The sequence below is a fragment of the Anarrhichthys ocellatus genome, unplaced genomic scaffold (assembly GCF_004355925.1).
Source record: "Anarrhichthys ocellatus isolate YVR2014 unplaced genomic scaffold, GSC_Weel_1.0 scaffold7, whole genome shotgun sequence".
Classification (NCBI taxonomy): Eukaryota; Metazoa; Chordata; class Actinopteri; order Perciformes; family Anarhichadidae; genus Anarrhichthys; species Anarrhichthys ocellatus.
In genome coordinates, this window is record NW_022280037.1 from 7,960,634 (window position 1) to 7,971,749 (window position 11,116).

An 11,116-nucleotide genomic window follows, 5' to 3' on the forward strand; every position below is an offset into this window, starting at 1 on the left:
GAGCTACTAAAAAGAGAAGCCCAATTAAGTTTCTGATTAAATCATTGTTTACCAGCTCCACATGTGAAATAGGAGTCACTCCAAAGATAGCAGGCTTACTGTTTTCTTGTGGGATTTTCGGGTTCCAAGAACACCCCTCTTTTAACTTATATTACTCCCTAATGAGCTTTAGAACTCATGTGTAACAATGCATCAAATGGCTCCCACACGTCGTATTAATTAAGCTCTATACTGACTCGAAACAACAAAAATATTCTGTAATGAGGTTCAGGAAGGAAAACAAACATATTTGGTTCAGGATCCCCTAAAAATGACCACATTAACCTAATAAACAGAGGACTAAAAGACAGCGAGCACCTCAGTATCTCGCTTTCTTCGTACCAGTGACAGTGAGTGAAGAAGACAACGACCTCATTAACACTCATAATTACTTCTCTAGAGGCCAAACAAACGTCACCACATCTGCTTAAGGACCAAAGAAAACGAAACGTTTTGGAAAACTGTGTTACCCCCAAATGGACTCCATTTCAGGGCTAATGCGGAGCAGTAAAACGATTTTCGATGGATGTGATACATTAGCAGCAGGTCCACTCGAATTTAAGGCAGAGCCGCGCAGGGAACACTTTTTTATTAAAATTGGTCTAGCGCTGTTGTTTTTTTATTTGATGTTTGATTGTTGATTGTTTACCGTGCAAATCTTAAAGTTAGGCTGGTTGCCCAATTTTGATGTGGCCATTAAATGCCACTCAAATTCTCTTTAGACCGATTACATCTACAGGTGGCCTACATGGGTCTTTTTATTCAGAGTACCACGACGTCACCTTGCAACGAGTAGTTTACTGTCTGAGTCCCAGCATTTAAATGCAGATTGAGCGTTTGACCCGTCTGCTGTTATTCACAGTCAAATTACAACGTTTCGCGTAATGAAAAAGAAATTACTTCGCGCAATGAACTCTCTTTATTTAAAGTGGAGGAGGAGAGAAGGGGGGTTATCCAAGGTGTTTGAGACAGATGAGGGAGGTGGGGGTCGGGGAAGGAGGGAGGGCGGGAGGGAGGAGGAGGCAAGGACGGTAAATTGGGCGGACACATAAAAACTGCAAGGGGCTATAGATGCTGGATCATTTGTAAAGTCTGGCCGTCCTGCGCACCACCCGCCGTCACGAGCTGAGTTGGAGACGGATAGGAAACCCCGCTGCAGACCCCGAGCGCCGGTCTTCACCCCGACCCTGTTTCCTCTTGTCCGTTTAGAGGTGTCGCCAAAGGATTAATGAGCCAAAAAGGCACCCAACTTCTCCTTTAAGGCTCATTTCGCCGTTTTTCGGCTTTACGCCTGGACTGCCTCACACCTTCCCTTTCATATTCACTTCATTCGAGGATACCTGTACCTCTACTGATGGTAAGCGCGCACATCTGACACGTTCACGAATAACAGATTCCGCAACGCAGCTTTTTGATACGAAACGCATTGAGCTGTACAGGAGGAAGTTGACAGTTTGTGGCTTTTACTTTTGGTTGTAGGTGTTTGCGCGCGTTTAACCGACTTCAATGAAAGTTTGGACAGCATTCCAGGTAGAAATGTAGAAGTATAAATGTCCATAGACATGTTATTGTCTACCTCATTGACACAGAAACGGAGACCAGGTGAAATAGAAGTGTATTTTGGGACGAATAGGGCAATAATCCTAGTGGAGATCAAAGCAGGTTAAAGCCTTTTGTGCCGAAGAGTTGAGCAGTGACAAACCAATATAGTGAGGTCATTTCCAAACAGAGCGTCCATTTCTCTACGCCTGTCTCTCTTCAACACAATTTAAATATTTACATTATTCAGATTTTTACTTTTCAAACCGAAGTTTGGCACCGAATCTGCCCGATTGGCACCGCTGCCTGTGTATGTTTCTCTTCGTGTCATCCCCGTGCGTAATGTGGAAGATGGAGATGACAATGCGCAGACTTTCAGCTAGAATAAAAGGGAAAAAACATTGTTCATTTCTGAAGTTGTTTTTTTTTTATTCCAATTAATTGTAATCATTACATATAATTCTTAGGCATGATTCATGATTCATGATTCATTTCTGTCAAGTTATGACTAAGTCTGCCGTCAGTGCCAACAAATTACAGTGGCACAACAGAGGTGGTTTCAGTTTGTAATTGTTTGCCATTGTAATATAAGGACTCACATGTTTTCACTTGTTTTGAAACAAATTATTATAAATTGCGTCATTGAATGCAGAAAAGCTGCAGCAAGGGAAACATATTGCGGCCTGCAGGCGCATGGCGTCTTTGGCACACTCCTTTACTTTTCAACTCAAGTTTCTCTACATCCGACTTGCCAAACTTTGGATGTGAACGCATTTTATAACCAAGTAAGTAGCCTATGTGTTAAAAGAAAAATCACAAGCATCTGGCAAAGGCTCAATTTCTTTGGGTCGTTTCAGGAGAACATTTTTGTTGGTGATCATTTGGGTTTTACATTTTTATTATTTAGCACTTTACAGCAAGCCAGTTGAGAGCATTTGACATTAAAAAACTGGATTTGTTTTTTGTCATTTTTTGATTTCTTCTTAAAAAGAGCAAAATCAGCATTAGAGATATCAGAGGACTCATCCGACTCATCATTTCTATATCTGAGTTCTTGCCTCTCAGAATGCACTAAGCGAACAAAACCATTAACCTGGTTTCGGTGATCTCACTGACTGTGAATGTTCTTACTCTTGAACTGCTCACTGGCAGCAAATAAAATCCCAAACCTACAAAACAACAAGACATTACAGGTCTCTGTTTTATTTCTTTCAACACAAATTAGGATATTGCATTTTGTTGGGAACACTGGCTCCCTGTCAAGTAATTATTTCAAATCCTTTGAGCTTTAGTTACTTGTTATCAGGAAACAAACTCTTTTTAAAGGATAGTCGTTGCCATTTGTATTTTTTTTCTTTGCAAATATTGGCCAATATCTGGAGCCACCAGAATAATGAATACCTAGGATCATTATGAACTGCATATCATCTACAGCTTATTAGCATTAACCAGAGAAGGCCATTTAACATGAATTGTGGCAGTAGAGTACAAAAACACAAGATGTGTTGGTAAACCGGTTACTGGCATCTAAAATGAAAAAATAAATCATGCCAGAGATTTGGCTGTTCCCCGTGTTAACCTGTTGCCCTCCTCCCTCCCTCCCTCCCATCTTCCCTCCCACCATCACTGTCAAATTCCTCAGGAAACACATTTGAAGAGCCATGTGCATAGTCTGATCACATTATCTTTGGTCAGAGAGAGAGAGAGGCCAAGGGGGAATGAGCAAAGCCAAGGGAAGTTGACTGCTTCGGCCTAATTGAACCCTGGTCTGCATTTATTGCTGTAAAATGCATCGGTGTCTGCCGGGTCAGTTTAAATGTCTTCTTAAAACATTTTATAATCTTGGAAATTGGTTTTGCCATCACCGTTTTGATCAAGAGGAGCAAATATGAGTCCACAATGCTGATACATGTGGTGGAAAATCACTGAAAAAAATGAACAGGGTTGGTGTCATTCCAAATGCTTTTTTTTTCTAAATCACTGGTGAAAACATGCCAGAAAAATGAACGCAATGACTTTTTCCAGAGTTGAAAGTTACTCCCTGTCTGCCTTACATCTTCTTTCATCATCATCGCACCACTTTGAGTGTCTGTCTGTTTTAGCCTGCAGCTTTGTCAGTGGCTGGTTACAGTTACAAGATGTTCTGTATGGTCAGTGTTTTTGAGTGCTATGAATCCCTGTAATCATGGGAGAGGCCCTCGCTGTACAATGAACGTTTGTTGTAAGAGATGTGCGCGCACACACACACACACACACACACACACAAGTTATCCCCCCACCCCATGGGTAATAGAGCTGATCATGTTCTGAACCCTCCTCTCTCTTTGCCACAGTTCTCACGAACATGCAAGTGGTGGCACACACTCATGCACGCGTACAGGCATGCACAGCGTTTAGCTCATGCACGCACACACACCGCACATCTCCCTTTCTTCACTCACACTGGATCTAGTGTCATGACCGAAAAAAAGGGGGGGGGGGGGGGGTCAATCGGAGGTCAAAGTCTAATGCTGTTAGGAAAAAGATCCTTGATTGCATGTACAGTGAGCCATGCAGGGGCCGAGATAATCGCACAGATACAAACCCAGACACACACACACACACATACACACAATGTTCCTGTTAATGTGCATCCTCACTGTGTAGTAATGCTTGGGTTCTCTCCAGTGGAACAGGCTCCAGATGATGACCAAAGACCTATGTTGCTTCTGCGAACCAAGTAGCAATATTTGCTCTGTGGTCCTGTTGTTGTGGTCACTCCATCCAAAAAAAACTGTAATTTTATGAGTCTGATTCAACAGCATTTAGCACATTTAAATGACGCATTTAAAAGAATTAGTCATTAGAGCCATGAGCTGTGCTTGTTAAACCTTGCAGAGAAAAAAAAAGACTGCTAAAGATGAATGTTGTATTTATTTTTACGAGGTGTTTTTAAGATTTCTGTCAGAGAATGTGTAAAAACTTTTATATACCAAGAAAATGTCCTTGGTGTTGTAGTTATATATGAAATGAAGAGCCAAATATACCCTTCAAAAAACATCAACACACACCAGTGCTGAATGTACTGATGACAGTGATGTCAAAGAGCAGAAGGCCTGTCATCAGCAACACTTCGACCTGTGTGATCCCCCAAGTGGGGAAGCGTTACTAAGAGATGAAGCACTTTTGCGATAGATGCATTCAGTTCCTTGTCTGAAAAAGGTGGCGTCAGCTGCTTGCGGGGATAAAGGTCGACTAAGTTCACTTGGAGACGGTTTCACTAAGCAAACAGCCCTGTTGTTTTGGATATAGATTTTACCACTCCTGATCAAAGTGGTGTTATCAGCTCTTTGGTCTCGTGTGTGAACATGAGAGGATAGATTTTCAGTTGAAGTCAGCACTTATCTCTTTTTTTTGTTGGTTTTTTTGCTCTTTGATTTCGCTTTTAAGACAGGTTTCTTATCAATACTTCGGAATAGATATAACTAGGTGTGTTTTCAGTCTTAGGTGAGTGTAAGGCATTAGGGATCTGCTGTCTGTGTTGTGGCACATACCTCCTTACATTCCAGTTACAGTAAATAGCTAGCTTTGCCCATGAGCCAAAATGATAAGCCTTAAAGAGACATTGGGTCTCTCTCTTACCCACATATACACTGACACAGATATACGCTCTGCTACTCTTTGAGTAAATAACATGTAACAGCCTCAAGTGTCTATAACTGCATTCATTTTATAATTTCCCTGTGTTTCTACCTATATCTTTCAGGAACAGGGTCACTCCAACGTTCTCCTGCAGCCTTCCAACACCACCTAACATTTCCTGGAAGATTGTGTCCATTGCCTTCTCCCAACAAACATGGACTGTTTTCCCATGCTTTATTTTCTGTCGGTAAGTAAGTGGACCGTGCCATTTCAATTTGTAGCATGTGACACATTGCTGCATCTCGCATCTTTCCCCTTTCCTCTCTGTCCACCGAGTCCCTGATTTCTGTGGCATTCATCCAGACTTGGATAAGATAAGATAAGATAAGATAAGATAATCCTCTATTAGTCCCGCAGTGGGGAAATTTACAGGATCACAGCAGCAAAGTGGACAGTGCACACAAGATACAGAGTAAAAAACAAGAGCAACAAGTAATATGAATAAGTAATAAACAGTAAAGAATATCAACTAAGTAAATAGAAGGTAAGACAGGAGGGAGTAGAGAGGAATGACCCTCAGATTCCATTCAAAGAAATTGGGTTCTTGAACTAACTGTTTACCTTTGGAGGATGTCGCCGAAGATAAACTGCAAGTAGTCTATCTTATCGGGGACTGCTTTACTGTGAACAAGGCAGACTGGACCATTAAAACCAATTAGTCTGCCCTCAGTGGGAACAGTTAGGGAGGTGGGTGTATTGGAGCTGGCCGAAGACATGTAATAAAAGGGACAGACAAATCTTAAAATGGAGGCCATTGTTTACTTTTTAGTGTTTTCTTCCCCCGCTGCTCTCTTCTAATTTTCTATCTTTGCTTCTCCTCTCAGAGACATCATGATTCCTGGTAGTCGAATGCTGATGGTCATTTTAATATGCCAAGTCCTGCTGGGAGAGAGCAACCATGCTAGTCTGATACCTGAAGAAGGGAAAAAGAAAGTACCGGGCCTGCAGGGTCGTTCGGCCGCTCAGAGCCATGAACTGTTGCGGGACTTCGAGGCCACGCTGCTGCACATGTTTGGCCTCAAGAAGCGGCCGCGGCCCAGCCGCTCGGCCTCTGTGCCTCGATACCTGCTGGACCTCTATCGGCTACAGTCGGGGGAGGCTGAGGAGGCCGGGGTGCACGACATCGCTTTTGAGTACCCAGAGAGGTCAGCCAGCCGGGCCAACACTGTGAGGGGCTTCCACCATGAGGGTAAGGAAAAAGAAAATCTTGTGGTTTGTAGGAAGAGAGATGATAGATGCTTCATGTCACTACAGAAACATTACACCATACTGAAGGTCTCTACTGCCAGGCATTCCAATGATTTTGGTAGTAATATATTTCATTAGCATTGGCGCGGACTGCTAAGTATTCAGTGTAAAAAAACATGTCCTACATCACATAAAACATGATTATAAGGCAGCTCCACCCATCTCACCATAACCAAGGAATCTAAGGATGTGGTCACCAAACACTGTCTACAAATAAAAATCTGCTAGACAAGCTCTCAAGAGCCTCATTTGACAAAACGCTGCATGTTTGGTCAGCAGCTGTAGGAAAAGCATGCCTTCATATGACTGACTTACACTTCTCACCCCACCCAGCAGAACATTGCTTAAAAAAGCCTGGTCTTGGCCTGGAATTGGAGTGTGCTCCTCTCTCATGTCTCCAGTTTATATGGAGGGCTCTTTTAGAAGGACCTTCCTCAACGTGCAATTATCTTTAATGCTACTCTGCAGCCTTCTAAATAAAGCCCCGACTGCCAACAATGTGGGTGCTGAGAGCCGACGCTGCCACTCTCTGTAGAGATGGAAAAACAGTCTCAGAATCTGGTGTGACAGAAAGACTGGAACGTTAGAAGGGTTTCTGTTTATTGTGACTTGGATCTGCTTAGTTTTAGCGACAAATGCAGAGGTTTCAACTAGGCTCTGAGAAGATCCAGGGTACCCGATCTGTTAAATGTAAGTCGAGTTTGGAAAGCTAGACTGAAACGGTTGAATAAATACTTGAAAGCGATATTTAGCAGAGACACAAGAGGTGATGTGCCGGACTTAGCGAGTGAGGAAGAAGATCTTGTAGCGCAGTGAACTGAGAAACCCGTGGAGCTTTAGGGCCACAGCACATGTCCGGCCTTAGAGGGAGGAGTGAGTAAGGAGGGATGAGTCAGCCTTAATGGGTCTTTTCAAACACACTGCTAGTAGTACCAACGTTAGATAGGAAGAAAGAGAACCGCCTCCGGAGTAGGAACTACGGCCTGTGTTGCGCTGTGTGCGTGTGTGTGTGTGTGCGCACGCATGTGTGTGTCTGTTTTGGTTTCTACTGCTCTCTACAGGCATTTACCCTCCTTCTCCTCTGCGAAACTATGTTAATAACACGCTTTGAGGCCTTCTGAGTGGGAGTGCTCGCTTTCATGGAAGCACCATTGTGCGATTCAGTTGACTTGTCTGTCCAAAACACCGTGAGTGATTACAATCTGCAGCAGATGGACAGTTAGGTGCGGGGACATGTTTACACGATAGGTAAACCACGTATCCTTTCATCAGCAGCAAGACAGATGTGCTCTTATTGGCCATGTGTAACAGGTGACATCTCCCTGTGAATGAAACTACAAAGCACGGGGTAGATGAGAGGGTGTTTCACATTTTGAATAAGCTTTGGTTAAGGATTTGAATACATTGCATTCCCTCGCAAGACCTCCTTTCCCGTGGGCTTCAGATAAATGAGATTCTACTGTATTGTCTGACTCCTTAATGATTATTCATGATGAAAATGATAAACGTCTTAAGTGAACAAACTGCAAAGCCAATCAAAAACACAGCGGGTTTTAATAATGAGAACCACCTGGGTAAGATTAGGGCCTGGGTGTGAAATAACAGGGGTGGATTGAGCAGGAAAATAGTAGACACAACATTCCTTTCCCCAACAATGGTGATCTTGCCAGAAATCTGCAGACTGAGCGTGGAACAGGGTACCTCCACTGTGTTTATACTGTAGCTGTGGTACGTTAATCACCACCCTCCTTGTAATGCATGTTTCAGCAAAGTGCTCAGAGAAAGGCACTGAGAGAAGGGCAGGATAATCCTTATAGATAGATAAGGAAGCGTGGACGCTGTATATTTATATTCCTGAACACCCCAGAGGCCTTGAAAATGTACATTCTTTTGTGTCAATTAAGCCGACTAGAGTGAGGAAGTGTGAGTTTAGTTTCATATCTGTTGGTGCTGTTTGGAGGACAAAGATCACAGTCGTTCAGTCAACAAACAACACAGCATCTTCACGGAAACTTAATATCTCAATATTTTTGAATATATAAGACGTACATATACATACGAATTATGCAGCTAATGAATTGTCCATTTCTCTTGCTCATTTTCAGAGCACATGGAGATGGTGCATGATCTGGACGATGGAGACACCGCGCCCCTTCGCTTCCTGTTCAACCTCAGCAGCATTCCAGAGGACGAGCTGCTCTCTTCAGCCGAACTGAGGCTCTACCGTCATCAGATCGATGAAGCCATTGCTGACGCCTTCTCAGACAACCAGGGGCTTCACCGGATAAATGTGTATGAGGTGCTGAAGCCCCCGCGGCCAGGGCAGCTAATCACGCAGCTCTTGGATACGCGGCTTGTGCGCCACAACGCGTCACGCTGGGAGAGCTTCGATGTGAGCCCGGCGGTGCTGCGTTGGACTCGTGAAAGCCTCCCAAATTATGGGCTGGCCGTTGAGGTTCTGCACCTCAACCAGACGCCACGCCACCAGGACCGACACGTCCGCGTCAGCCGCTCGCTACACCAGGACCCTGGCGAGGACTGGGAGCAGCTACGCCCCCTCCTGGTTACCTTTGGCCATGACGGGAAGGGTCACCCGCTGACCCGCCGGACCAAGCGCAGCCCCAAACAGCGGGGCCGTAAACGCAACCGCAACTGCCGGCGCCATGCACTATATGTGGACTTCAGCGATGTAGGCTGGAATGACTGGATAGTGGCGCCCCCTGGTTACCAGGCCTATTACTGCCACGGGGAATGTCCCTTTCCTCTGACGGATCATCTGAACTCAACCAACCATGCCATTGTTCAGACACTGGTGAACTCTGTGAACAACAACATTCCCAAGGCCTGCTGCGTGCCAACAGAGCTCAGCGCCATCTCCATGCTCTACCTAGACGAACATGACAAGGTGGTCCTAAAAAACTACCAGGAAATGGTAGTGGAGGGCTGCGGCTGCCGCTAACAAACAGACTAAAAAGAACTTGGACTGGAACCATGAAAAAAGCAACAGCAAAAACAAATCAGAAGGTCTTTACTCCCAAAAATGTTCACTTGGACCCTTATTTATAACTTTTATGTTGAGGTGTATGTTTGTCTCACTTTTTTTTGTTTCTTTGACAATATGATCATATATTTTGACAAAATATATATATTTATATCTACATATTAAAAATAAATTGAGTCCTTATTTTAAAGCTGTACAACTTTTCATAATGTACATTAGATTGTATAAGGTTTTTTTATTGAGAAAATAGTAAAAACAGTCTAAAAAGTAAAGTTTATTTACTGGTAATATTTATTGCTTTCATATGATATACATTTTGAAGAAAAAAATAAAAAACTTGAATTGCCTCCAATAACACATTGCAGCAGATCACAAGATGCACACTTTGTCTATTTGCGTAAATTAGAGCGCTGCGTTAACACATTTAATAAGACCCTTAAAACTAAATCCATGTCACCTTGTAAAATATTTATAACTTTATCAATTATCTACTATAAGGTGGTTGTAAAAAATTAATTTTGGTTTAAATCCTAAACCTATTATTTGTCAGATGGGCTTTTAAATGTGTTCAAATCACTTTTTAGCTAAACGAGGTATCAAAGCAGAGAAATCTTTCTGATTCTCTGTCTTTGCCAAATAAAAATAGTCAGTTTTATTATCTGACATCTCGCCAACTTTGAGTGAATCGCACTTCATCAAAGACAAATTGTGGAAATAATCACCCTGTTACAGAAATGGGATGCCATTTCAAAGCCAGTAGGCCTTCATGGGTTAAGGCCTTATTGTTCTCAAATTTCACTTTTATGTCAATTAGGCTAACATGTGGTGGTTGGACACTCGCTAATCCGATTGCAGTCGGGGTGGGTTGTTGAGCCCGACTGTGAGAGAGTGATTCTATTGTTCTTGACGTCCCCACATTGGGGACATGATTGTGGCCAATGCGTCCTGCCCTGATACAAGGCGGCTGAGTCCTCAGAAGAATCAAAGGTTAGACGCTCTGTCTCCTGCCTTTGTCTCCAGCGGCTCATGCCGACAGAGCAAAGACGCCTGTCTCCAACCTGTGCCCCATCACACAATAGGCTTCTACATCACTTATTTACAAGCTGACGGCTGGCCCAAATTATATGATAATGTTTAGAGAGAGGGACTCCTTTGAACTGCTGGAGACGCTGGCTGTGTATTGTTTTGCAGAGAGTGCCCTGTACATCAGCATGTCTGTACAGGTCCCAGATATAAATAATTACAAAGCTTTAAACTACAAATTCTGGTAAATTGGTCAAAAATAGAACATTTTTCATTTCTTGAGTGGTATGTTGTGTCAAATGAAATAGTTACAACATTAGGTGATTTCTTTTGTTTCTGTCAGAGCATGCGCAGGCCCTCGGGCACTCTAATGGCCACTGGGCTTCTCTTTGATGCCTGCATATCAGCGTCAAAACAAGGGAGACTGCTAAAGGAGGAGAAGACGGAGAAGAATTTCATTTTGAAGTGGCTGAAAGCAGAGGAGAAGGGGCGGAGGGTGTGTGTTCGGGAAGAGGAGAAGCAGAAGCTTGACAGTGCAATTACAACATTTCAACTGATCTCCCCCTGAAGTTGAGATAACATCAG

The 11,116-nt window shown here is 43.3% G+C and overlaps 1 protein-coding gene across 2 annotated transcripts; it reads left to right on the forward strand.

Annotated features, from left to right (window-relative positions):
- Nucleotides 1-1,151: 1,151 nt before the first annotated feature.
- On the forward strand, nt 1,152-9,850 carry bmp4 (bone morphogenetic protein 4). 2 transcript variants are annotated; one of them, XM_031848125.1, is made up of 4 exons: nt 1,152-1,396; nt 5,324-5,446; nt 6,084-6,448; nt 8,613-9,850. In XM_031848125.1, exons 3-4 carry the CDS (start codon nt 6,091-6,093, stop codon nt 9,464-9,466), a joined length of 1,212 nt encoding a protein of 403 aa, XP_031703985.1. In that variant the 5' UTR covers nt 1,152-1,396; nt 5,324-5,446; nt 6,084-6,090; the 3' UTR covers nt 9,467-9,850. The 2 variants fall into 2 exon arrangements, with proteins under 2 accessions (XP_031703985.1, XP_031703986.1); XM_031848126.1 differs by having other exon boundaries at nt 5,330-5,446.
- Nucleotides 9,851-11,116: the final 1,266 nt, after the last annotated feature.